We start from the raw sequence: 27,851 nt of genomic DNA on the forward strand, positions 1-27,851 counted from the left end.
CAGTTCTCAAGTGGATATTGTACCACAACTCCAATCTGTAGTGTGTTTATGATATTTGAGATGCAAAAACTTATGTAGTATTTTGTCGTGGCTTATTCCACAAAGGATTTCTATGACGACGAAAGAATTTCTATCTGAACATGCTAAAATGCACAAATCTCTGATGTTTGGCATATAATGAATTATACAAATAAAAGAAACCATTGTTAAGTGTAACGTAATTGTTTGATCAATGCATTTAATCAGTCTCAATCGTATCATTACTGCAGCATAATCACAAAGTACATTTAACTGGAAATTTAAACATGTAAATTTAAATATTTTTTCAATCAAATTAATATTTCAGAAAGATATTTATACTAATATTTGACAGACATTAAATCACACTGATGCATTGTAATAACAATAATTTATTCTTAAGACGACATGGAGTGTACCTTGCTACAGATATTTATTTTAAACTCATTTGTTAATATTTTTCAATCTGATAACACTAAACTAATTTTCTGTAGTAAAACTTTTAATCGACGAAAAAATATAATTTACCTGATAGCGTATTGATATTACAGCACCGCAGATTTCTTCTCCAACCATAAACTGTTCTCCTAATATTGCGAGTATTAAATTTTCCCAACAACGAGAAGCTAATCCTTTTCTCAATCGGACGATCCATTTTCCTCCCTCTCTATTTGCCTCATCCTAGAATTATGTAAAACATTTAACAAAACTTTTATCACAATAAAAATTATAATTCTCTTATATATATATATGAATATTCAAGAATGAAAATGAATGAATATCTGAGAATTTGAAAGTTTCGGGTTCTAGAATGGTCTCTTTTTAAGAGATTTATTTCTCTTGATAATGAATATGAAGTCTGAAAGTACTTGATTAATACCAAATGATCTGCCAGATTTATCAAACTATTTTACAGCTACATTCAATAACTACATACCGAGTAATTTGGCCTATAAGAAAAGAATCAGACCAGAGTGGGACTCGAACCCACAACTCTCTGGGAAGAGTAACCGGCAACACATTCACACAGTAAGCGGGTGGTTTTACTCAAATTACTCAATATGTAATTATTGAATGTAGCCATAAAATAGCCTGATGCCATATGGCAGATCATTTGGTACCAATACCTTTATTTTTTAATAATGGAAACCATTCACTTATTGATTAAAGCATTCTCTTACTGTATAATGTTAATTACTGAAAAATTAGTGTCTTGTTTTATGCCTGTAAATTGCCACACAATCTAGAAGATAAAGACAAGTATTTTATAACTATTAAAATTCTTTTAAATGTCTTTTTAGACTGTTATTTATACACAAAGCAACATCATCTCGTACGCTTTTTTTATTGCCTATTTTCAGAATTATTCTCTTGCAAAACTTAAGTTTTAACTGAAATGTAATAATTAAATCACAATTTTCTTTTGTTCTGTATAATCAGCAGATTTATCAATTTAAAATAAATTGTAAATTTTGTAAAGTTCAGTTGTAATATACTTACTTCCCACATCGGTTTAATTCCGTACTTAAATAAATGAAAATCTCCGTAACCTCCGAGATCGGACGGCCGAACTAAATGGCTATATAATAACCAGAATTTTTCCACCTAAATAATTGAAATTTGTTATAATAATTAGAAGTTTTTAAATATATATTAAACAAACTTAAATTAATAAATAAATGATTATTGCAACAATCCTTAAACTTTTAGGCAGCCATTTTTGCACTTCAATACTTAGCAATCTACTATATTTGACCATTTTGTAATAAGAACTATTTTTAAATTGAAATTATATATGCGTATGCACCAATCCACATGCTACTTTGGCTTAAATTAAGACACAAAATTTCTTCCAATTTGATGCTAGAAACTTGCAATTTACTTAAAAACTGCATTGGCATTACAGTACTTTCATCTGCTGGATAAAAAGGACAGTACACTCCAGGCGACAACACATTGACATTATCGGCTTGTTTAAATAGCGATTGGCTGTAATCATCTGCCGATAGTAATTGTTAAAAAATGTCGACTGAAATATTAGAGCTGATAATGAGACAGTTTAACCACAAAAAAATCATTCAATCTTTGGGCCATTGTCAAACTTCTAGGCTTACAGGAATGTGGTGCCGAACGTCCGACATACACATTTTCGCATTTAAAACCTCGGCCTCAACCTCGCTAATAACTAACGTTTTCAGTCTTATTAAAAAGCCATTTTCAGATTTACAAATACTTCATTAAACGTTGTAAATCAAGTGGTTTAAAATGCAATAAAATAGAACATAAGTTTGGGAATACTGAACACTTTAAATTGTAACAAAAATGAAATATGTTAAAATGACAGATGTAAATACCATAAGTACACTGCTCGAAAGAATTGTGAATAATCAAAATGTTTTAATAAATTACTAATTTAAAACTGCTTACTGTATTGAAAACCCCAACAAGTTTTAATGTTTGATCGTACGATTGAATGTTGCCTTGTTTTCCAGGAGAACGTCGTGAAAACCAAAGACCATACGTAAACTGCAGTTTGTGTTCTTTTGGGTCGGCTTCCGTTATCAGTGCCTAAAACAATTTTTTAAATTTTTATATTAAAAACATTTGTCTTCATATTTATTATATTTAAAATTTCATTTATTTAAATTAAATTAACTTAAAAATTTATTCATATGGGCTATATTTAAAGAATTCGATCCCGGAATCCCGACCACTTTTCGGTCCCGAAATTTTCGGGATTAAGTTTTCCTGATCCTGAGGTTTTTGGGATTGACATCATTTTAAAAAAATTGAAAAATAGACTGCATGAAGAACAACGTTCAGTGCCAGTGCTCTTAACAGAATTGCTTGCCTATCATTTTAATATAAAATACAAGAAGTTTTATTCCAGAAGCAGACAAATTAATTAACTAGCGGGCTTGCGATGCTTGCTTGGAAAACTTCTTGATTTTGAACTAAAATGATAGGCCAAGCAGTTCTCACTGGGTTACCTGGTAATATACTTTCATTTTTGTATTTTTGCGCGGCGCCAATCCATTTTCTGGCAGAGTCGAGAGCACTGCTCAGTGCGTTTTACCTGTCAATGTGTCAGCCATCTTGTTTTGCCAGTGGATTTTAGTAGTGTTTGTGCCAGCAGACTGAGAGGCTGTTCGTGAAAAACTGCACTTTTTATTACATGAGTAGCATCTTTTATTGTTTTTTTAGTTAATTTGTAATTAGTAGTACTTGAATTTATTGCATTAATGTAGTTTTTTTTCTCTTTAAAGGTATTTACGACAGACTACAGTGATTATGTCTCTATCTAAAGAAAGTTTTTTCATCAAACATAAAAAAGACGGAGATGCAACGTTGGTGTGGAGCCATTTTTTGGTCACTAAAGATAGCAAAAAAGCACAGTGTAAATACTGCCTGGCGATATTAAAAACCTTAGGAGGGTCAACCAAAGGACTACACACTCATCTTTCAACCAAACATGGCAAAAAAACTTATTACCATAAGGTTGTCCTCATCAACTAGCCAAAGTGGCGATGGCAAAGAACCACCAGCCGTTGAAAGCAAAAACATAGCTCACTTGAGGACTTTTTTGTTAAAACTGATAGTTTAAATGACATTTTAGCCCGAATGACTGCCTTAGATGTCTTTTCTTTTACTGTCTTTGTAACCTCAAAAGATTTCAGAGCGTTATAATTTATCAAAAGGGGTATTCAGATCTACCATAAAGCTGCTTCAACAGTTCGTAACCATGTCGTCAATTATAGCTACAGAATTAGAAAGCATATAAAAGCTGAATTAACTGCTTTAAAAAATGAAGGCCAGCGCTTTAGTTTTGAGTTTTGATGAATGGACATCGACTTCTAATAAAAGATACGTGAACGTAAATATTCATTCGGAGAAAAAGTTTTGAAGTTTAGGCCTTATTCGTATCGATGTATCTTTGAAGGCAGAGACATGTGTTGATCGTTTTAAAAGCACGCCTTTCTCAATTTGATATTTCACTGAACAGCGAAATTGTGGCAATTGTAACCGACGGTCCAAATGTCATGTTCAAAGTCAGAAAACTTGTCAATGCAGATCACCAACTTTGTTTTGCTCGTGGCATTCACTTAGCCATTTGCAATTTACTTTATAAAAAAAGTATACCCTGTATACCAGATGCTTCAGAAAATGAGTCCACTGAGCTCCATGATGCAGATTCAGATGACGACGACAAAGATCTTGAATCAGGATTAGCCCTTGAAGAAAGAGAAAATTGCTTGGATTTGACGAATGACCAGAACATCAAGGTTGTAATAAAAAAAGTTTACAAAGTAGTTCTTATTTTCAAAAGAGCGTCGTTGAAGAATGATACCATTCTTCAAAAATATATGAAGATACAGCATGGCAAAGAGCCAAGTTTACTGCTTGACTGCAAAATCAGATGAAACAGCCTCTACAGTATGCTTGAGCATTTTGCTTTTTTGAAAGTTAGCATCAGAAAGGCACTTATAGATTTGAATAATCCAGTGCAATTGGAAGACTCTGATTTCGAACTCATCGATGAAATCATTAAAGTCTTGGCTCCAGTAAAATTAACTGTAGAAGCACTCTGTTGCACTGATGCAAATTTATGCACAGCTGATGGTGCCCTTAAGTTTCTTTTTAAGCAGTTAAATGACAATAGCTCCGATTTGGCTTCTAAATTCAATGTACATTTACAAAAGCGCACGAAAAATCGCCGAAGAAATGAGTCGAGTGGTGTTTTATGCTACCTACAAAATCCTCATTGTGACAATTTGGCTGACGACGATAAAATAAAGCATACATTTTCAAGTCCAAGCAAAGTCCCAATAAAAAACCAGATTGTTTCATTAATTGAGAGATTAAATGGTAAAAAAAATGATGAAGAGGAAAATTAAATATGCAAGTCGAGCCTACAAATACAGAAAAAAGTGATTTGACACTCAAAGAAAAGATTCAGCTGGAAATAGAAAACAGCATGAAAACGATGTCTCCTGAAGCCCTAAATAAAAATGATTTTTCCAGTTGTTAAGAAAGAAATGAACCTGTACTAGTCTTCAAATTCTACTTGGAGCTATAACCTAGAGCAGGCTTATAAGAATTTACTAACGATTCCTCCGACTTCCGTCGAACCCGAACGCGCTTTCTCAGCAGCTGCATATATGTGCAACAAATTGAGAAGCAGACTTGGTGATGAGACACTGGATGCATTGTTATTTCTCAGATCATATTTCCGCAATTCAAATTAGAATGTTCCTATTTTTAAATACGTTTTGCTAAGAAACTTACTTTACTACCTACTTACTAGGCTGTTACACGAAAGTTGTCTATTTAGTCGACGTTAACAGAGATTTTTGTTAATTTTCAATGTTTATTTGCATAGTTTGTTACATAAAGATTTTTTCAATTTATGTAAGTTTAAAGAAATCTCACTGATGCTTGAAAAAGAATAACTTTAACATGAAGACAGTGATTTTAAGTCTGGTTAGTCTGACTCTAACTCTGATTAGTTAGAGTGATTAGTAGGTGTATACCGTAAAATACATTGATTTTTGTCTAAATTTTACATTTGGTTTAATTAAAATTTAATTACATTGATTTTCTTCAATTTTGATTTGTGGATTAAAGAGCTGATTTCTGTAAGATTTTCTTACTTTTTATTAACCCTCAATACTGAAATAATCCTGGGATCCACTAAGTATAATCCCGAAATCCTGGGATTAGAAATAAGGACTGGGATCGAATTCGCTAGCTGTATTGTATGTATGGCTTTTAAACATGACATGGATTACGATTTGCACAAGAGTAAGCAAAAGCCTACATTGATGCCAATTCAGCAAAAGAAGTGGTTTGTATAGACTAGCGACCACCTGTCTTGCATGAATCTCAATGGCAGAGGGTGATTCGGTCTGATGAGTCACACTTTCCAGTCCTATATGGAAATTTCAGATGTAGAGTCATCTACCAGCCAAATAAAGAACTCACCCAAAGCAGGAAATCAAGTTTCCAAGCACAGTTTAAGTGTGGTGGGTGTTTTGGGTATTCTGGTATTGGTGATTTGGTTCCATATGATAGGACTGTCAATGCACAATGCTACCAGGCAATTTTTCGACAGCATTTTCTGCCTTCTATGGTCTATCTTTGGCCACAAGGAAATGCACTCTTCCAGCCAAACCTCACCAAGCTGCATACTACACACTCCAATAGTGTTTGGCTTTACAAAATTAGTCCAAGTCCTGGACTGAGTTCCAAATTCTCTCAATCTGAACACCAATCAAAGACCTTTGGCTTGTCCTCAAGAAAGAGGTGAAAAAATGCAAGCCTCATACAAAAGATCAGCTGAAGATGGTTCTTCAAGAAGTGTGGACCACATTCCACAGTATTTTTGCCAAGCCTATGTCACACTGATGCCTAGGTGAGTTGCTAACATGTATGCTAAAAAGGGAAAACCCACAAAGTAGTAATTGTTTGCAAATTCCAAGTGCGCAAAAATTTATTGCCTCCAATTTTATGGAGAAGTAATGCTTTCGGGAATGTATGGAGATGCCTGTTACAGTGAATGAGTCAATTTTGTTCTAAACCATAGCTTAAATAGAGTACTTTATTAAACAAATTTCATTTCAAATGCAAAAGAGTCCAGTTTTTTTATCATTTATAACAACCACAAACGAGGTGTGCATATATTTATTGCCAGAGGAATGATGTGACAAGATGTACTTACTTGTCACATCAAGAACATAGAAATGTACTGATTTAATGTAATAAATGACTTCGTCAGATGCACCTACTATCACCACTGTCTACAGTATTATAATCACATTTCATTTCCAAACTTAATCCACAAAACTACAGATGTTTAAGGGGAATATCCTACATAATCAATAAAATGTTTCTAATCTTAAATATAATAAAATTCATCTTATAACCAAAACATTCTACTTTTAACATTTCCAAATTACAAATAACAGATGTTGTTATTGAACTGTATATTGGCAATATACAGTTCAATAGCGAGGCACAAAATAGATGATATTTGTGCCAAGTCTGGGCTGTAAAGTGGATGAGGCAGAACCTCCATACCCAGACTGGCCAGCTTCTCTACGGTCATCTTTGCTCTATATTCTTACAAACTGTCAGGGTAGTATTAGACTTTGTCAATTTTTGGAAGAAGTCCTTTAATTTTGGTGTTCAAATAATCCAGTTGTTTACAGTAGAGCAGTGGCGTAGCTAGCATGGGTGACACCCGGTGTGAATATCGTGGTGTCACCCTTTTTAACTCTTTTATAAAACACCGTTGAATTGTAATATCTTTGCACTGGAGCAACTTGAACGCTATATTGAATATGCGATGTCGCAACGTATGAGTTTAGATTTATAGAATAAATCATAGTAAGATTTTTAGCTCGTGCAGCCCTCTGGCTTCTCATAGCGAAGAAACTGTCATGAGAGGCGAGCCGTTGACCTTTTTTTTTTTTTTTTTTAGGTACAGGCCTACTGGGTGTCACCCTGTGCAGGGGTGACACCCGGGAGGCAGGCCGCCCCCACCGCCCTGCCCTAGCTACGCCCATGCAGTAGAGTTTTGTGATAGTGATGTTAGTTGGCATCAGCTCCATTGTGATGATGCCAAACAAATACAGATCATTAACCTTCTTCTGCATGATTTGCCCTTTAACATTTGCAACAGTTGGTTGACCTTTGTTTATCCATGAATGCTTTTACAAATGCTTTGCAGTGAGATTGTGAGTCTTAATTGCATTATGGCCACTTTTGAAGTAATAGAGCAACAGCATGCAAATATATTCTTTTGAAAGTTTTGTATTATCAGACATTGCTGATGTGTCTATTTCCAATGAAATATGTGTTGAAATGCCCTTTGGTTAGTATATTTACTTACCATATCAAATGTTATAAGTTATAAATAAACAATAACATTAATACTCAATACATTCTAACCTACATGATGTCAATGCTGTAAGATACCAGGCTAGATAAAGGCTATATTATTATTTAATTACGAAATAATTTGGTACTAGAGTGAGGCGTTAGGCACCATCTCTTATTAACTTTAATAATTATTAATTGTAAATAATTTAGAAATACTGGAAGAAAAAATCGGCCCGGAGCAGAACTCGAACCCACAACTGCTCACTGCGCAGATGTGTTGCCAGTTATGTTACCCGGACCTCTAATCCAATCTCCTCTTCCAGCATATAAGCTTACATTATAACCATTGATGGTTATTATAGCCTTTATCTAGCCCAATATCTTACGGCACTTATGGCGTGTAGGTTATAAGTTATTTTTCCAGTCTTTTCTAGGAAAAATCAAAATAAATTTCACCTTTATAACCTGATAAAAAAAAGATGCAGCAAAATTTCTTCTTTTAATGCCCTATCCGTTCTGGATGTTGGCTGTCATCATGGCTATTATATTCCTATTGCTAGCTGTTCTCAACTGTTCTTCTGAAGGCATTTCACACCACTCTCTCAGGTTTCTCAGCCATGAAATACAATGTCGTCCTGGTTTTCTTTTTCCAGGGATTTCCTTCGTATAACAAGTTGTAGGATTCAGTACTTGACACTATCATGTGGCCAAAGTATTCCAACTTTCTTTGTTTAATGGTGTTGAGCAGCTCTTGTTGTTTTTTCATTCATTGCACTATTTCTACATTGGTCACATGTTCTACCCAGGATACTCTTAGAAGCCTTTGCTAAATCCACATTTCAGAGTAATGGACATATTTTCCGCCTGAATTTCCCAGTAGTTTCTCTGTTATTCTTCTATTTGTGCACAATTTGGTCATATGATCTTCTTTTATAGTTCTTATTTCTCATCAGATAATTTTTCGCATGTTTTCAATATGGTAAAAAAATCCTTATTTCCAAGCACTATGCTATGCAACAAGAGGAAAATTTCTGTGGTCCAAACATCATTGCCATACCTTGGACCTCTTTCTATACATATCTGCCATATTTTAAGCAGCATAACGTTGTCCTGCCACTATCTCCCACTTCCAAATCTACTCAAGCTCATTTGCAATAATCGAGACAAGTTTTCTACTCTTGAGAAGTCAGGGGTCTAGCTGTACCACTGGTGAATCTTGCAACGGGAGTAAACACAAGATATATTGAGGCACAACAAGAATGCTTGCTAGCCGCCTAGCAGAACATCAAGAGGATGTTGTGAAAGGAAGGCACACTACAGAAATTACAAAAAAGGTACTTGAGCAGTGTTACAACCCACTATGGTCCCAATAATTATGCTCAAGAGCTGCAAAAATCACAAACTCATTTTTATATGGGAGTCCCTTCTTACTACTTACCTTGGATACATGCAACACTCCCACCCTCAACCTGCCCAGTGTATGGGTCACACTGTATAAGCGGTTAAACAACTATCATTATCCTCCATCATACTTATAATGTGAGCCTAGATCCACGCATGCACCGCTTTGCATATTACGTAACTTACTGCTCGTTTAATTTCAAGCATATTTGAATATTTGTTGCTTGTTCTTAACTGTCTTGTCAAAAGTTTTAATTTTGAATTATATGCATTCTGCTCTTCATTGAATTATTTCTGTTCGTTTTTATTAAATTTCTGTATTCGCCTGACGACAACGACAATAGGATCATTGAAAGTACTTGCGATAAAACGCACATATAATGCCGATCTCAGTGATTTCTGTCCTACCATCAGATAATCTTTTGTATTTCATCATACTTTGTTTTATCTCAGTTTTAGAAAGTTCTTCTTAAGTCCACTAAGTGGATTATATTATCAGTCATCCTTGTTATGCTGCATACCAATCTCACTATTGCTTTGTTAATATCACCTCAAATCAATATCAGCAATGATGAACAACACCACCATTTCAGTGGTGTTGTTCATCATTGCTGAAGTAATGTACTATGTATCAATTACAGCCACTCCTCACAAAACAACTAACAGGTCTAACAACTGCTGACTTACAACCAGCTCTAGCATAGGTAATCCCATTTCTTAATCTTAGTCTAGTTCACAGTCAGTCAGTATTCATTGGGCTGCAATTTGAAAAAATTGTAGACCTATAAATTCCTACCGTCATCTGTCTGTCTTTCCCTAATCTTGAGAATGGAGTTAGATCGACGAAATACAAGACCAGATATGGAAACCTTAGGCAGCAGAAGGCCCCTGATTAACTATATATGAACTTTCAATGCAAACCAGAAGTCACATTTTAATTTAATTCAAAATTTTTTCCCCGAAAGCAGTTAATAGACTAGCACGACTCTATTGTTTAAAGGAAAAGTATGATGCACAGGGGCAAATCATTACTAATTTGAGATGGAGAGCTTATATTTTTCCTCTAAAGAATTCCTATATTTAACAGAATTCAACCAAAATATTGAAGAAATAACATCGTCACAGTTCATCCTCATACTTTTTGATGAAGACATTGTCCCAGACTTATGATCAATCAAAGTTTCAAAAGTAAAAAATAAAAACTAAATTTAAACAGTAATTTTTATGGAAATTTGCATATTCTAGGCATGAATGAAAAAAAATCCTCAATGTCATCAAATAAATTAACTTTTTCTAACACTTTACAAATAATGCAATGTCTGAGACTGATTTATCATTCAACAAATTCCTCCTGTTGAAAATATTTGTTTGTTTGTTTTAAGTTATGGCAACGCTTGGGTGATCTGCCTAGAGGATGCCTTCTGGGAGGTCTTTTTAAAGAAAACTGGCCCTTATTTAGGCATTACAGATGTGGAGAAAACCCGGAAAACTCCACAGGGCCAGGCCGCCCGAGCAAGACACGAACGCACAACCAAACTCCCACAACCGACTGCAGAGACAGAGTTTACATTAAACGGCATTAAACAACAGAACGGCCTATAGAAGTTGGCTGACTGAACCGCGGTTTAAAATGCATTGCAAAGATGACGAGCGTCTATTTCTGAACGCCCTTTACACGAACTTCGGCAAAACATTGGCTCTTACTTTCTTGGCCATTACTCCCGTTTTAGGAGTCGTTCGGCCAATCGGGTTATTCGTTTGTGACGTCAGAAAAGGTCGCCAGCTATATTCCGAAAGCTTCCGGAAATAAAATCACAAGGCCGTCAACAGCCGTTGTTCAGCAGTTAATAGCAACCATTTTCCATTTCGATATTTAATTTCGTCGCCAATACGGTTTAAAATACGAACAAATCTATATTTAGAAAATGTATACCGAATTCGAAATTTGTCTTCGGAATAGATTTTTAACGAATTATTTCCACATCGTGTTACTGTAATCCTTCGTAACTGTAGAAATAATAATAAAATATCTAAAATTATTTACTATTATATATTTTTTTTTATTTCTATAAAAATATTTCAGTAATTATTAAAATTATCTCGTATGTTTAACAGAACGTTCTGTAACTACAATGACCCCGAAATGCATTAACGTTTTATAACCAACACAATACTCGAATTGTAAATAAATGCATCTAATTTAAATTAATTGTAGTTTTAAGTCTTCTCCCATTTGAATATCAAAATTTGAACATTTAAAACAAATTTAAAGTATTTAATTTTGTTATTTTTGCTCCAAGCAATTAATTAATGAATAATTTTGTCGATTCGTACCGTTTACGACATTTATCAAAGGAACGATATCCATTTTTTATCTAAACTTTTCCACCAACAAAACTACAAAAAGCCCTCTAAACCTGTTGTCGAGTGAGTCTAGAAAGTAGGTCAAATAACTTGTTTCTAATCGCTATCTACATTGTGGCAAGCGAGAAACGCCGTCTCTGCAACAAAATTTTTCTGAACTGCGGTCTACCCGATCTGTAAACCGCCGTCGGCTTCTAAACGTCGTCTCTGCAATCGGCTGCCAGTGTTTGGAAAACGAAGACCGCTTGGCCACTGGTGGGACCTTGAAAATATTTACTTTATTAAAAAAAAATTAAAATTATGTTTATTAATATATAAGATAATAGAAAAATATTAATTTTAAATTCATTTGTATGTAAATCAAAATATATTTCTATAACATTTTCATTAAAACATCATTATTTGTTAAATGTAATTCGAATTAATTTATAAATCTTCATCAATATCAATTAAAGTAAATTAAATAATTTACTTTGAATTCTTTTTGTTCTTTCAAACCTCCGTCGTCATCTTCGCTATCATCATTTTTCAACCTACAAATATTAGTCTATTTAATACAAACAATTACCTTTAAAACAAAATATATATATTTATTTGTTTGTATATATTTAAACTAATTTAATTACGTTTAAATACGTGAAATTTTACAACTGTGTTCAGAAATTATGTTGTAATAAATATGACAGCTACATAAAACTGTCGGCACCTATAAATATTATAAAAAATTAACTGCATAACAATACTTCTAAGAAATAATTGCATCTTAACTTTAATATATTAAAATGTATTTTTATATTATACATTATATAGGCAAAATATTCTAATCTTAAAACAGAGCAAAGGAATTTATGAAGCCAAGACTTGAAGGAATTCATTCACTAGAAAAAGTGTTTTTTTTTTAAATCTCTCCTGAAAACTTTGTTTTTTGTCATTTACAAGATAATGGCATTGCATGCTTCAATTATATACTGCATACAGGCACTATTGACTAAGCCAAGAAAGGGTTGGCTACCGGATCAAGATTGGCGAGGTTGAGGCTGAAGTTTTCAACACGAAAGCGTGTACGTCGGAAGTTCGGCGCTGGTTTCCTGTAGGCCTAGAAGTTTGACAATGGCATTTGGAATGTCAAGCACGATTCCACTGACTATCCAAATGCCATTGTCAAACTTCTATGCTTACGGGAAACCGGCGCCGAACATCTGACGTACGTTTTCGCGTTGAAAACTTCGGCCTCAACCTCACTATTATTGTGTAAAAACTAAAAATTAGCTTTTGTTACTTATTCAATTTCAATAATTTAACTTGGTTAACACCGTTTATTATTATAGATATCATCATTCTGTTAATCTAAATATTTTAAATCAATGTTTTACAACTAACACACTAAACATTCTGAAATATTTGATGCTTTATAGAAGAATACTTCATTTTCTATCACGCACATTTGTGTTATAATAGCGCAATAGAAAAATCTGTGTGAAAGTTCTTAGTGCTATTCAAAATGTTCTTTAATTGTAAAAAATGTTTAGTAAATATGTATTAGTACATTCGTTGAATCTTTGAATACTGCCACCTTCACTTATTTACCGTAATTCTTTTTATTATTAAAACAAACAAAGGAATTCTAGACTGTATAGATGCAGTGTAACCTTAAAGTCTTTCTGCAGTGAGTGGGAAAACAGGAAGGGCTTCTGGAACAAAGTAAAGTCACAACAGACTGGACGTTGAAAGAGTTAAAGTAAGTTTTGATGTCAGCACTTGACTAAGCTATATAGGTAAGGCCTACTGCAGAGAGACTTTACAATAGCACTGTATATTTTTAATATTGTAACAAATTAATACCAATTTTCTATGAAAGCATTTCATCGTGTTCTCAAAAAAAGAGGATTTTAGATCAAAATGTATAAATGTTACATTATATTTTTTTTAAATATATTAAACTTTCTTTACATTTTTTACCAATATTTAATAATTTAAAGGCCATTTATAGTATATACGACTTAACATTATACTTTTAGGAACAAAGCTCGGTAGGGTTATTCAATTGTAAAACAAAGATAGAAAAACAAACTAAAGATAGAAAAACATAAATTAATTGAAATGTCTATAAAATATTCCTTCAAATATTTCTTTGCAAATGAATTAAGTATAATGTACAAGTCTCCAAAAACTGGAATGTACACAAATTAAAACTAAACACCATACATAGAGTCTTCCAGCAAATAATATGTATTAAAATCAAATCGGCATCTGAAAGAACTGAAGGAGACCAGAAATTTTTATTTTCGGTCTCTTTCGGAGAGCCTGCATCGAGCATCAATCATTATGCAACGTTCTGTAACAATCAACACTCAATGCAGGCCCCAAAAGATGCCAAAAATGTTCCATCTTTATTTCGTTCCAATACATATTATTTGCCGAAAGACTGTACGGTGTTTAATTTTAATTCAAATTCGGTATAGTCAGTCTACGCAATGGTCGACCATTAATGGAAATGCTCAAGAACAATGCGAGGAATCAATTTTTATTTATAGAAATATTTTTGTTCTTCAAGCAATTTTTAAAACAGTTAAAATTGGGATTAATAACAAACAGGCTTTAATCCATTCATAAGATTAAAACAATTTAAATTTACAATTTATCATCACCCAAGACAGCATACCTTAAGATTTAATATCAAATTTATATAAACATGCTTTAATAGGAGAAACTAAAATCATCACTTATGACTTTACATTCACATAAAAAGGCATATTGCAAAAGATCAGTACTTTCAGAGGAAATTCAAAAATGACTTAACAACATTTAGGTAAATAAACGAAAGGATTGCTGCAGACGATTAGGGTGATCTCGCAAGGGTCACACGTCGACCATCAGTTATTTCGACTTTACTCCTAAGGGTACGATCTCCGGCAAGTCCCGACCACCCCGTTCAGAGTTACATTTGTACTGACGATTATGCTCGACAACAAAAATAAAGAATAATACAAGTCGGGTCGCACGAAGATTTGAACCGGGGGCGGCAAACTGGCAGCCCGCAGACGGACACAGCCTGTCGAGGAGGCTTTGCATCCAGCCCTCGGCTCGGACAGTTTTGTTTCTAAAAATCAACATTTCTAACATGTCATGGGGATTAAAACAGAAGAAATTCAAACATCTAACCATTTACATAAGTCATAAAAGCCTGGCAACAAAAGGGCCTTTGTTACAGCCTTTTCTTTTAATTGCAGTACGTCCGGGTTTACTAAATATCATTCAATATAGCCCGCAGGTTAATGTTACCTTAGGTGCCAAGATGTCCGCTCGTCTCTGATTCCAGCAAGGAAACAGTGGGGATGCACATTCTAACCTAACCTATTCTAATAAATTACCATAATTATTAGGAACCAAATTATTAGAATAGGTTAGGTTAGCACGTGCGTCCCCACTGTTTCCTTGCTGGAATCAGAGACGAGCGGACATCTTGGCACCTAAGGTAACATTAACCGAAAAGTTATTAGGGCCCCAAACATTTGCAAGAAAGTATTATTTTTTTTATCAAATGTTCTTAGAAATTTGAAAGAGAGGAGCGAACAAACGACATCTCAATAGTAAATATTCGAACGGAAGAAAGTCATCAATTTCCCGCGAATGAATGAAATAGATTAGAAAGTTCAAATGATGCGAACACGTGACTAGACATTCTGCAAATTTAAATTTGAAAATGTATTATGACGTAATTTCAAAATACAAACACGAGTGTGACGAGGAAATGACACGATTGTCACTTCGTACTGGAAAAAAAAGCAACCTCACCCACTTAAAGTATTTCGCTGGTTTTTAACAACTTCCGCAAAGTAAAACCACGTGGATAAGTCCGAAGCGTAACATTTACCGAAAATTAACAGAGTTAAAAAATAATTTTGGAATCGGTTCGAGCAAAATTACTTACGCTTCGAATTTGTTATTCATGACGTCGTCTACGGAAACCATTAGAATTTTTTCTACAGAACGGTCGCCAGTGGCCACGAGAGTGCAGACGCTGCTTACTAAATGAAAGTGTTGCCAACCGATGCAATAAATTAAATACGCAATAAATCCGCAACCGGATATAGACAATTAACGTTCGTTGTAATAAAAGAATATTATTTTTATATTTTTTGCGTTTTTTTTAGTCTAAATCAAATAGTAAATAATTTATTTTTACTTCCGAATGAAATATTCTTGCCGGCCGGATGACCGAGCAGCTACTAGAGCGGCAGGTTGCCACCTCTGAGGGACCCGAAATAGAACTTAGACGGGTCGAAAAACTCCAAAAATTTGGTAGTTTATCCCGATATGTACAGTACATGATTAAAATATTGACTTCAAATTACACGCTGTAGCTTCGTTTCGCTTACGAAACGGTAAAAACGCGGGATTTTAAAAAACCGTATTCGGGTGTTGATGGATACGACATATGTGGTGCAATGAGCGAGAAGCGAGTGTATAAACAATAAACCAGGAATCTAATTGAAAAATGCGATCGATGCATTTTTATTGAGCCGCTAATTTACACAAAGGAACTGTCACGCCGCTGTATTGTAATTAACGGAGGATACAAAGGAAACTGTTTGACGTATCTTCTATTCTGATGTTTCAAAAGTTTTAACAGATAAACAAATTAAGCAGTATGGGTTTTGGTTTATTTCCTTACGGCAACGCGACACACGGGCGATCTGCCGAGGTGACGCTTTCACCCAAAATAGTTTTATGGAAAACTGACCACTAGGTATTACTAACGTGAAGAAACACGGAAAACTCCAAGTGGCCAGCTCGTTGGCCAAGCCCGAACCCGCCATCAACTACCAATGTTCAGTGGTTTTGTCCACTCGGACACAACCACTGAACACCGGGCTTTAAACAATACATCAACGCGGGTTTTTTATAGTGATAATTTTCACAAGCATTGTTGATTTGTCTTTCAAGACTTTATAGAATTTTTTACTCTTTTCACCCTTCGTGAACCAGGACTTTTCTCTAGGCCTATTACGGTTTTCGTCATCTCCATTGTGGGTTTGGCCCAACCCGTAATAGACGAGAAACGGGCAGTCTTATCCAAGACGGGTGGCCCACGATTCTTTTCCCGAAAAGAGTGGTAGGCCGATGCCTTTACCGACCGAACCGCCCGTCTTTTCAGACTGCCGAGGCAGATTTGGCGTATTAAGTTGGCCGAATGGCTTCGACCCGCCGTTCTGGAGATCCGGGAGGTGATAAAAAACCCGAAGGATTTTTCGGAAGATGGTCTGTCCCGGATCTCCATCCTCCGGAAAGGTAAGGAGCAGATAATCGATTCGACTCAATTTTCTTTATTTAGTTGCCGATATGGGAATTTCATAGTTTCCTACACGGATAAGAGCGAAATCTTCGATTAAAAATAAATATTTGCATTTGAATCTTCGTACGGGAGGTCAATCCCAGATAAATCCGTTCCCGGCTGGAGTCGGAGTTGGCAACGTGACACCAGCTGACAGTCCGTCGTCTCCAGAAGAGCGAAGATGGCCGACGAAAATACTCCTCTACTGTACGAGGGATCGGTGGCCATTAATGCTTCCGAAGATGAGAAACGTTCTCCCTCCGTCACCCGCTCTACCTACGCCCTGTGCGACCCCAAAAGAGCCGCCCACAGATACATGGTTCTCGTCTTCATGTGCTTTCTCGGATTCGGTGAGTTTCCTAATAAATTCTGTCTTCCAGTTTTTCGGAGACTCGGCCAAGACGAATAACCCGTTAATGATGCGTTATTGCGTGTCTCCGTATCGGTCACGTGACTGAAATAGATCGGATTCGATTACTAGCGCGTGCCATCGACGTCGACCATCCTTTTCGAATTTCGGCACCCGTCGGCTCGAGTCGACTCCTTTTCCCTCCCGTCTCTCCCCTGGCATCTTCCTTACTTTCTGATACTGGAGTATCTGCCTAGCGGGGTCCATTCTCTGTCTGGGTAATGGGTGATGGGACTTTTGCCGATAAGGAGAAAGTCCTGTCGTACGTTGGCCGGAGATGTGCCTTCTGGGCCGGATCTCTGGCTTACCCCCATGACACAAAGTAACAAATGAACTCCGAACGAGAGAGAGAGACCCCTGTACGAGCAAAAAAGTTGACGGAATCGTACCTGTACGTGCGACCCTTTGCTCGATATTTACCTTTGATTTTTACCGTGAACCGATGTACCTGTACTGTTTATTCTCTGTGTTCCACGTGTAGTTGCGTGCTTTGGTGCTGGCCGTTGCTCACGCCTCGATGCCTCGATGCCTGCCCCCCTAAAACTATATAATGTCTAGTATTCTGCAGACGGCCGAGTCGAAGCCGCATATTCGTGTGGACTAAATAGTTAAGTGCAATAGTCTTAACAGACTGATGTAACCTGGAAGTAGTCTGATTTTGAGAGGGGCTGTATTTTGCAAAGGGTTGTGTGTAGAGGTATGGTTCCTTTTCACTTTTTTGCTCCTATGGGTATGGTTTACAACTTTGATAAGGTCCCAACTGTCTCGTTCGGATGTGTAATTGCACCCGATACAATGCTAAAAGTGGGGCCTGTGTTGTGTTGGCCTGTGCTGGTTCTTTCCTCGTTTTGGATTGTTTTTCTGATTGTGGATTTTTTTTGTTTTGAATGTCGTACCGAAAATGCCGATCTTCTGATCTTAACTAAAATAAACATATCAAATCGGTGAGCTTTGTTTCGGAATGAAAATGTATCTGGTGAAAAATTTTTGTTAATTAAAGCAATGTTAATGGATGTTACACAGATGATGGTAGTGATATATATGTATACTGTATATCACTGCTTGCATTCAATGTTTGTTACTATCAGATATTTGAGGAAATCTATGAACAGCTGTTAATGAAAATGGTTAATGTTACCTTAGGTAGCCAAGATGGTGGCTCGTCTTTAATTCCAGCAAGGAAACAGTGGGACGCACATTCTAACCTAACCTAACCTATTCTAATAAATTTCCATAATTATTAGCAACCAAATTATTAGAATAGGTTAGGTTAGGCTAGAACGTGCGTTCCACCGTTTCCTTGCTGGAATTAGAGGCAAGCCACCATCTTGGCTACCTAAGGTAACATTAACCGTGACTTAATATATGGAATATAACTTCTCTGAATGTATAGTGAGCTTTTGTTAGAATATTTTTGCGTATTCTGCTGAATTATGTTCATGTTTCTCTTTATTCCCTTATGTGTTTGTGATGCTGCAAAAGTTGTTAATACTGAAAATACCAAAAATAAATAGTGATTGTCAACATTCACCTTGCAGATGAAACAACTGTCGGAAAGAGGGTGTCCTAAGGTTTTCTGACATTCACCAGTAAGTGATGAATGTTGATATTATCTTATGCATGGTGGTATGTCTTAAAAGAAAAAGTCATTGTTACGTACTTTTTATATTTTGTAGTTCTGATGATTAAAAAAATTGCTATTGCATAGATTTAAGCTTATTTGTACAGCATGGCACATGTAGATTTACACGATACTACTGTTTTTGACCTGATAAAAAATGTCACAATAACCGTTTTACACTTGTAATCGGTAAAGTGTTTACTAAGAAAAACTTTGCTTTACATTAGTGATGTTTCCTCAGAATTCTTTAAATCATATTTGTTTCTTTGCAATCAAATGATGGAGGATATATTTTAAATTATAAAAGGTATTCTTGTAAAAGAAAGTGCACAATAGTTACTATAATAATAGTGTTACGGTGGGTGATTGGTTAACGAACAGTTCGGTTAATGAACAAATTAGATAACGAACACTTTCGCAAAAGATTTTTATGTTCGGACAATGAACACCTTGCAGAACAAACACAAAAAGAAGTGATGTAAAATAATGAATATCGATTGGTCTTCCCTCGTCTTTGGGCAACAATTGAAAACCTTTTGGAGTGCGGGATTCGTCGATGCTCAACCCAGTATATACCGATCGAATAGTATTCCTCCGAACTTTGAAACTCTCCCTTGTAATTCCAGCCTTTTATTTTTCTGACAGAAACAATTCTTTTATAGTATTCGCAAGACTGTTGGGCTGGCACTCGTTAAGTTTTGCATCTGTTTTTATTATCGAAAGGTGAGAGCATAATAGCAAAAGTAGAGAGTGGGCAGAAGATTCTGATGTTGCTGGGCAGTATGGCTGGAACAGGTCTACAGTAGGCCGCAGTTCAATCTTATCTAAAAAAGCTGTTTGAGTCTTCTCAATTATACTGTATCTAAGGGAGTAACAAAAATCACATCAGAATAAAGTTCAAAATAAAGAATAGAGCTTTATAATAGAACCCGAAACGGATCTGACAACAGAAGAACACCAAGAACTCTTGATTGAATAACACCAAGAAACTCGGCGAGATATGTTTTCTTCTGAAAAAGAGGATTAATGCCAATATCTGCTATTAAACATCTTTTGAAGAAGTGGGAGGATGTCAGAACGACTGTCTTAGAATGGCATCCAAACCAGGTTGAGGTTAATAGGCTTAGGGATCTCTACAATTACAATGCTATTAATTACTTCCGAAAAATCCTAAAGAAGAGAGAAAAGCAATTGATATTAGACAGGTTCTTTAATCCCACAAACAGAAAAAACATGACTAATAAAAAATGCAAGACTGCGTATATATATTTTTTTATTATTACATGTAAATAAACGTAGTAAGAAAGTGTATATTTTTTATTTTTTGGCGTCTCCAGAACGAATTAATCAAATTCCCATAAAAACCTATGGTAAATCGATAATCGGTTAACGAACAAAGTCTTGGAACGGATTATGTTCGTTAACCGATCACTCACTGTATATGCAGATTCCAAGTGCCATGACAGAATTCCGTATTGTAACAAATAAATTTAAATCTTTGCAACAGTAATTTTTTCCATATCTTGTTCTAGTGATTAAAAAATATGCAACAATGACTTTTTCTTTTAAGATATACCACTACACGTACGACGATATTAACATTCACTATGCATTTATTGAATGCCGTAAAATACATACGTGTATTTATTTTATAGAAAACTTAATACTAGCTCACCAGATTTATTTATTATTGTACATGTATAAGCTACATAAGCAAAAATAGAAGAAGAGATCGGTAAAAGGCCTACGAAACTTCGAAGGCGTCGACGGTAAAAAGAGATCTTGGGAAACTCTGTGAAACTCTAGTATAAATTAGAAGAATATATTGTATACGTCGTAACTAACTGTTCTGTCTAATATATCGCTCCTCGTTATATCTGACAGAAGAAAATATAAAAATTTAGTACATTTACAACTTCTAATAATTCAAAAAATCCTCCTTTAATTAAATATTTCTTCAGTTTTTCTAAAAGGATTGTGAACATGCATAAAAAAGAACAGCATTTATAATACAGCTGAACCTTGATAATCCGACAGGTATGGGACCAAAGGGGTGTCCGGATTACCGAAAGTGATTACATGTTTGGCATTGTTTTGCTAGCAGTAGCCTACAATATTCCTACATTTTATGAGTAAAATGCTGCCTATGTTAATATGGAAATGAAACACCCATTTCGGTTAAGTAAAACATGTTTAATAAAAGAAATATGGAAGCCAATAAATGTACATACAGTATGTATAGGAATAAATAATACAGTATGTACCGAACTGCTCATGGAAAACACAAGAAATGTGTCTCGTCGTGTAAGAATTGGGTGGGGAGATTCGTGTCGCGACATCCTTCTGTGCAAGCAGACACGTAACGGGACGGGGACTACGGTGACCTTGACGGGAGGTGCGTCGGACTACCGAGCACGTCGGATTATCAAGGGTCAGCTGTATATGAAATAATTTGACTTCTCTTGCTAACACATAATACAAATACCATTAATAAAATATTTAGAATTAATTAATTTTTCTATATTATATAAGTTAAATAAATCGGTTAAACTTTTAGAAATCAAGAAGATTGTCCTTTATTTAATGTTTTTGGGATGCTCACCTCTTTAGAATATTGCTATTTATCTGATGCACAAGCAATTTCGAGTATTTCATTGGCCGTTATACACGTGATATTCTGATAAACAGTAATCTTAACGACTATCGTAGTTAAAAAATACTTTCGTTTTCTAAACGTAAACAGTAAAATATCATATTTTATTTATCAGAATGTAAATTATGATAGGTTATAAGCTAAGCTATGAATTATTTATTAAAATTAACAAATAAATAATTATTGATTTTCTTGATTTTATTTTTTTAAAGAATTAAGAACTCTTTTAAAGTATCTTTTCGTTATTATAAACATTGCCAAATTATGTCTGATGACTATCAGACCTAATCTTGGCAATAATCAATGGCATAAAAACCTTTTGTATCGCAGTTCATTAAATAGTTAAAACAATGAAATTTTATTAATCTCTTTGTCAGTACTGAACTTTCTACAGTTATATATTTGTATAATTAAAATTTATTCATTTGAATTATTAACATTTCGTCAAGATAAATTTCCTAATACTTTAAATAATTTCAGTATCGGCTTGGTGTGCAAGATTACATTTTAATGACCTCCTGTTTACGTTGCTAGCTGTTCACGTACACGCACGCCACACGTACCTATAGCTTGTTCTGACCGCCGTCGAGTTTTGGCCTCGCTCTCTATGGAAGTAATACGCCGACCACTTGGTCAATAGAGATTACTGATAAGAAATTCAAAAAAGCTTTAACGTTGTCAATGTTGTGTTATTTTTAATGTTATTTCAGTTATTTTCCTCCTCAGAATAATTTAAACATTTAATAGTTAACCATATAATGTAGATTTAATAAAAATGAACATTTTCGACATACTTAAGTTGTCGTCTTCAGATTGAAAAATGTTTTAGCTTGAAGATGACAACTTAAATTTGTCTGATTTAATAAAAATGAATGCTTTAATGTTATACTGCTGGATTTTCTGGTTTAGTGAGTGTCTCTAGTTAAAGGCCATTAAATAAAAAGTCTCTACCACAATACTGATGTAATTTATTAATAAATATGCCTAAACATAAAAAAAACCTGCAAATAATATATATATAAACAAATGTTATTCTTCCCTTTTTAAACTGTCATCTTCAGGTTAGTAGAAATGCAGATAGAAAGGATTGTGTATTCTAAAAATAGAGCAGTGTTTTATATTTAGAATATAAGATATTTTAAAATTCTCTTTGTATTATTATCCACATTCTTCCTTCTGTTTTGCTCTGTATTGTATTACTTCTCAATTGATGATATACAGTCAACTTCGCATAAGTCGACACCCGGATAACTCGACACTCATCAGTTACGTAGTCAATTTTTTGTGGTCCCGGCCAACTTACATAGGCAATAATGTTGTTAACCTTAAACGATGTCGAGTAAATCGAGTTTTTTAACTCGTCACCACTGGATAAAATCAACGTACTTTTTATGTTGATTTTATCCAGTTGTGACGAGTTAAACGATGTCGAGTAAACCGAGTTTCTTAACGTTAATAACATTATTGTCTATGTAAGTTGGCTGGGACCACAGAAACTGACTAATTAACCTACGGTGTCGAATTATGCGGAGTCGACTGTATTTTGTTTTAAATTAAGAAATCTCTAAGAATCTTTTTTGTTTTTATTTATATATGAATTTGATAATTGATTGTTATTAAAGTAAATGAAGCTCAACGTTATACAAATATTAGAATATGAAAAATGTCTTCTAATGTTAATCATAAGAATTTTAAGACTGGTTATAGAAATGAGAGAAATTTAGGTCTTACACTCCATTTCTGATTGAATCCGTGCAATGTATTTTGTTAGCAGTAATTAAATACATTTGACTACTTATAAATACAGTTAGCCCCATACAATGAGGGGGGGAATACGTCCACATTATAGGAAACTGTATTATATGAACCACATGTTTTATGTATGAATTGCGAGTGTTGCATAACAGCCGAAAGTCGATAGGGGTCCGTGTTCCGAGTAATAACTGAATCGACACCAATTTTAATGAAACGACAAATTTAATATAAAAATAAAGCAGATTACAATATACAGCTAATAAACGTATGCTCGGCCACGTAGTTGTAGGGATACTGTTCTCGTGTTACTATCTACTTCTGAGAGAGAGAGTTTGCAATACTAAAATACCTCTGTTGGGTAGACGATCATTAACCTCTCGGAGTATTAGGTTGTTGGTCTTTGTATGGAGAATGGTGAACTAGCCTTGGGTTATGGTTTCGGGGAGAGTGTCCACGTGGAGTACGATGGGACGGGAGTCTTGGTAGTCACCTGCTACTATGGTGGTACTACTATAGTTTACGTCAGTCTTCCTTGGACTATCCGCACCAAAGGTTGGGTGTGCGGCTGTTATATCCCCATCAGGTGTGGGAATTCGGTCTTGTGACTATGTTGTCTAGTGATGACACATTGAAAGTGTCATCACTGGGCTGGCTAGGGTGGTGGGAATTAGACTTGTTGTTCTCTTTTCGTCGTGGAATTGTTTTAACTGTCGATGTTCCCACACATCAACAACTGGATATTGGTGGCAATACTTAATGATTGTTGACCTTTTGACTTAATATTTACTCGTTCTTTCTTTATCAGACCTGTGGGATTACCTGGAAATACCGCAAATCAGGAAAAGGTTTTTTCCATAGCATTAATCAAACAATTAAATTCTGGATCTCACAGTAAGTATGAAAACTTTGTGCAGATCAGTCAAAAGTAGGGTTTCTCAAACGGGATTCCGGTTGTTTTTTTAACCCGGAAAATTCTTCTCATCCCGAGAAATCCCACAAATTTCTTAAAAGTTCACTTTTTTCTTATTTTGTGTTAAGGTTGAGGAAATTTTGCAAATAGAAGGTATAATTAACTTGTAAACTGTCAGAATATATTTGTATTTATTAATTTTAAACTTACTTATTAGTTTTTTTTAATTTTTTCTTGTTATGTCATGTCATATATTGTCAATAATTAATATGTAGCCTATTTCTGACAGGGGTCTGAAAATTCTTTACTTGTCAGAACTTGTAATATTTGGAAAAATTGTGCTTATGCTGCCTTAATTTTTAACCATGCCCAGTAGTTTCAGTAACTGTGTAATGCCAGGTTGTGTAAATTGGGCAAGGATAGAAACGCGTACGAGGTCTGCAAGTATGAAATTTTTCTTCATAAATCTGATTATTGAAAACAAACGAACTGCCGAATTATCGGGCTATAAGCTTGATGTTTCTATTAAAGCAGCCGAGGTAGACAAATCAAGAATACTAGAGAACAAAAGAAGTATTACAATCTCGAAAACAAAGTAGAAATCTCCCAGACTATGGATGAAAAACACATAACATCCATTTTCTCTTAAATGCATTAAACAGGATTCCATTCACATCAATTGAATCGGAAAGGGCATTCTCGGTAGCGGGACTTTTCATTACTAAAATAAGAATTTGATTGAGTGATCGGAGTATTGACCATCTTTGCTTTTTAAAATCTTATTATAAAAATTTACAATAATATTTTGTATTATGTTTTATTTAAAAAACAAAATTGCCTTCTAAGTTAGAAGTTTGATCTAAGTTCATTTTTTTTTTTTCTTTAAATTTCCAACTTAATTCCAATTCAAGCCATACATTCTATTTCATATATACAGTGAATCCCCGATATAATGTGCATGTCAGGCGGGAAACAACACCCGCGTTATAAAGTGAATTGCGTTATACCGAGCGGCGCGGTGTAACGTGGTTCACCTCTTTACTTTAGCAATAATGTCGAGCTTTTCTTTTACTCATCATGCATACAATAATTAAACACTATTCAATATACATGCAGGAACTCAATACATACACAATTACTCAATACGCAGTAACAATAAAATGCGCTACTTACTAACGCTGCACGGACCTGTATAAACGTGTTTGAGATTATCGCGTTGCGAACATTGCCCGCGCTGTAACAGAGTGTGCGGTATAGTGAGCAGCACTATAACGAAGGTCCACTGTATATAGATTATACTTAAAGCTGACCTAATAATGAAATCTGAACTTTTTCTCAGGACTGCATGAGCCAATAACTTGGCATGAACTTGAAATTTGGAAGGTTTCTATATACGTTTGTACATATTAAATTTTGGTAGTTAAAGGTCAAAGGGGGGATTGTGGGGTCAGTGAAAGTTTTGCACATTATTAGCATTTAGTTTCTTTAAAAAATATTTGAAATAATAAACCTTTATCTTTTTATAATAATTAACAATGATAAATTTTTTAAAAATAAGGTACAGGTATACCTCGAGTTACGTCGCTCTCAAGTTACGTCGTTTCCGATTTATACGTCGTTTGTCAAAAAAATACAGTAGAGACTCGTAAATCGGCACCCTGGTAATCAGAATCGCCGGTAATCGGCACGATTTTCAGTCGGACTGTGTCGTGCTGAATCAAACGTTTTTGATACTAAATTTACTTCTAAAGTATAATTTTCATGTTTTTATATTCTTCAATATATTTATTTTGTTTGTACAAAATGCAGAAATAATTTTTAACGATACGATAGCCTCGATTATTATTATAAAAATTTTCGTTAGGCTTAAAATCAACGAAAATTCACCACGAAGCGACACGCAACGGAGAAAAATTTGAACATCGGACAAGTTAATATATTTTTTCGTACATAAACCGTAATCGGAACAAATCCCTAATCTGAACAACCCCAGTTTCCAATTGATTCCGATTTTCGGTTCACTACTGTATATGGAAAAATAAAAATCAAGTTTAAGCCAGTTTATTCGACTTTAAATCCGTTCGCCACAAACATTGAAGTCGTAATATCACTAGAGAAGCGTTGAAAGCACATAAAATCATATTAAAATATGTACATTTACAGTAAATGTTAATATAATCATCATAAATCCTAGAGAACAAAACATGAAAACATCTGTGTTTCTGTGTTGTCGTCTTATTTAGTGATCTTTAAGTGCTCATTATTGGTGTTTCCTCCATTATTGGCGTTTAGTTACGACATAAGTCGAAACTACGACTTACGTCGTAACTACACAAGTAAATTCGACTTACGTCGTTTTTCGACTTATGTCGCCTCTCCTGGAACTAATTACCGACGTAAGACGAGGTATACCTGTATTTCTCATAACATAGCACCATATATAAGTTGCACTTTGTAAATTATGAATGCTGGAAAAGTAGTGCATGAGCCGTTGCCACTTTTATACAATGTTGCTAGTTAGTTAGTTTTTTCCCATCAGAAAATGTTGTTTTTATTTATATCTAATTATGAGCTGATAGCTTGCTGCTTATTAATGTGACTTTTATAAATGAAAGTGTAAGTATGAAAGAAAGTATGACTTTTCAATGTGCAAAGCATATTAAGACACATTTTTGTTTTAAAAAATAGTTAAACGTACATCTAAAAAATGCTCTTTTCTCAGAAATTTTTTCTGTTGTGGGAAACACCGGGAGGTAGGACGGAGTCGTACCTTCTTTCTGTCAGCGTTCAGGTCGGCAAGACCCACCCCACTGTCAAGGATGGCTGATTTTGTACGATATCCTGACTTGTCGGGATCGGGCAATTAATTGTCAGGTCGAGTGGAGGAAGTGTGTGGGTTCGTCGATAAGTTCAAGGCGATATTCGAATAAACAGACCCAGAATGAAAACACATGACAATTTATTTAGACGGACAAACAAAATACAAAAATCTACCGCGTCCTGTCCCTAATCGCGGGAGAGAGAGAGTTCACAATTGTTGGGGGGTTCATACCTCTCAGATATCGACAACAATCGCAGAATGTTCTTCGGCTCTGGCGGTGGGCGGGCTTCGGTGACTTCGTGTCCCGGCCCTCGCTTCTCGGGACAGATCCTACGGGTCGGGTGTCTTGTGCGGACCTTCAGCCACCCCGTTCTCAGCTTTTTCTCCCCTTATATACTCCAAGTCCCGTCCGCTGCGATGACGGTAGACGATGAGTCGATCTCTGTGACTCAGAAGTCGAATCCGGAGAGGAGAGAAGCGTGTTTGACGGCGGAAGGCTGCACATCCTTTGACTCATGATTGTTATCTCTGATTTTGATTGTTATCTCCCGAGGGGATTTGAAACAATAAAATTTTAAAATCGGACCGGCTTAATTCGGTCCTCACACTGTAGAGGAAAAACTTTCAACGAAATCTTATTTTTAGGGACCATTTAGTGCTATTTTAGTACAGTTTGTAGTGTC

The 27,851-nt window shown here is 35.1% G+C and overlaps 2 protein-coding genes across 2 annotated transcripts in view; one reads left to right on the forward strand and one right to left on the reverse strand.

Moving 5' to 3' along the window:
• Positions 1-546: 546 nt before the first annotated feature.
• On the reverse strand, positions 547-15,684 carry LOC136975777 (eukaryotic translation initiation factor 4E type 2-like; the record flags this gene model as incomplete). Its single annotated transcript, XM_067270898.1, is given in 5 exon segments — positions 547-699; positions 1,519-1,623; positions 2,446-2,586; positions 12,137-12,197; positions 15,596-15,684. Coding segments are annotated over 5 exon segments (501 nt in total), but the record flags the coding sequence as incomplete, so codon positions are not given.
• Positions 15,685-17,133: 1,449 nt separating this feature from the next.
• The window catches only part of LOC136975842 (lysosomal dipeptide transporter MFSD1-like), a 60,767-nt gene continuing 50,049 nt past the window's right edge, over positions 17,134-27,851 (forward strand). The window contains exon 1 of the mRNA XM_067270988.1: positions 17,134-17,349. Within this exon, the coding sequence (XP_067127089.1) occupies positions 17,181-17,349 (169 nt within the window). The 5' untranslated portion in view covers positions 17,134-17,180. The remainder of the gene's footprint in view (positions 17,350-27,851) is intronic.

This window comes from Centruroides vittatus, unplaced genomic scaffold (genome assembly GCF_030686945.1).
Source record: "Centruroides vittatus isolate TY-2023 unplaced genomic scaffold, ASM3068694v2 contig_1090, whole genome shotgun sequence".
In the NCBI taxonomy this organism is placed as follows: Eukaryota; Metazoa; Arthropoda; class Arachnida; order Scorpiones; family Buthidae; genus Centruroides; species Centruroides vittatus.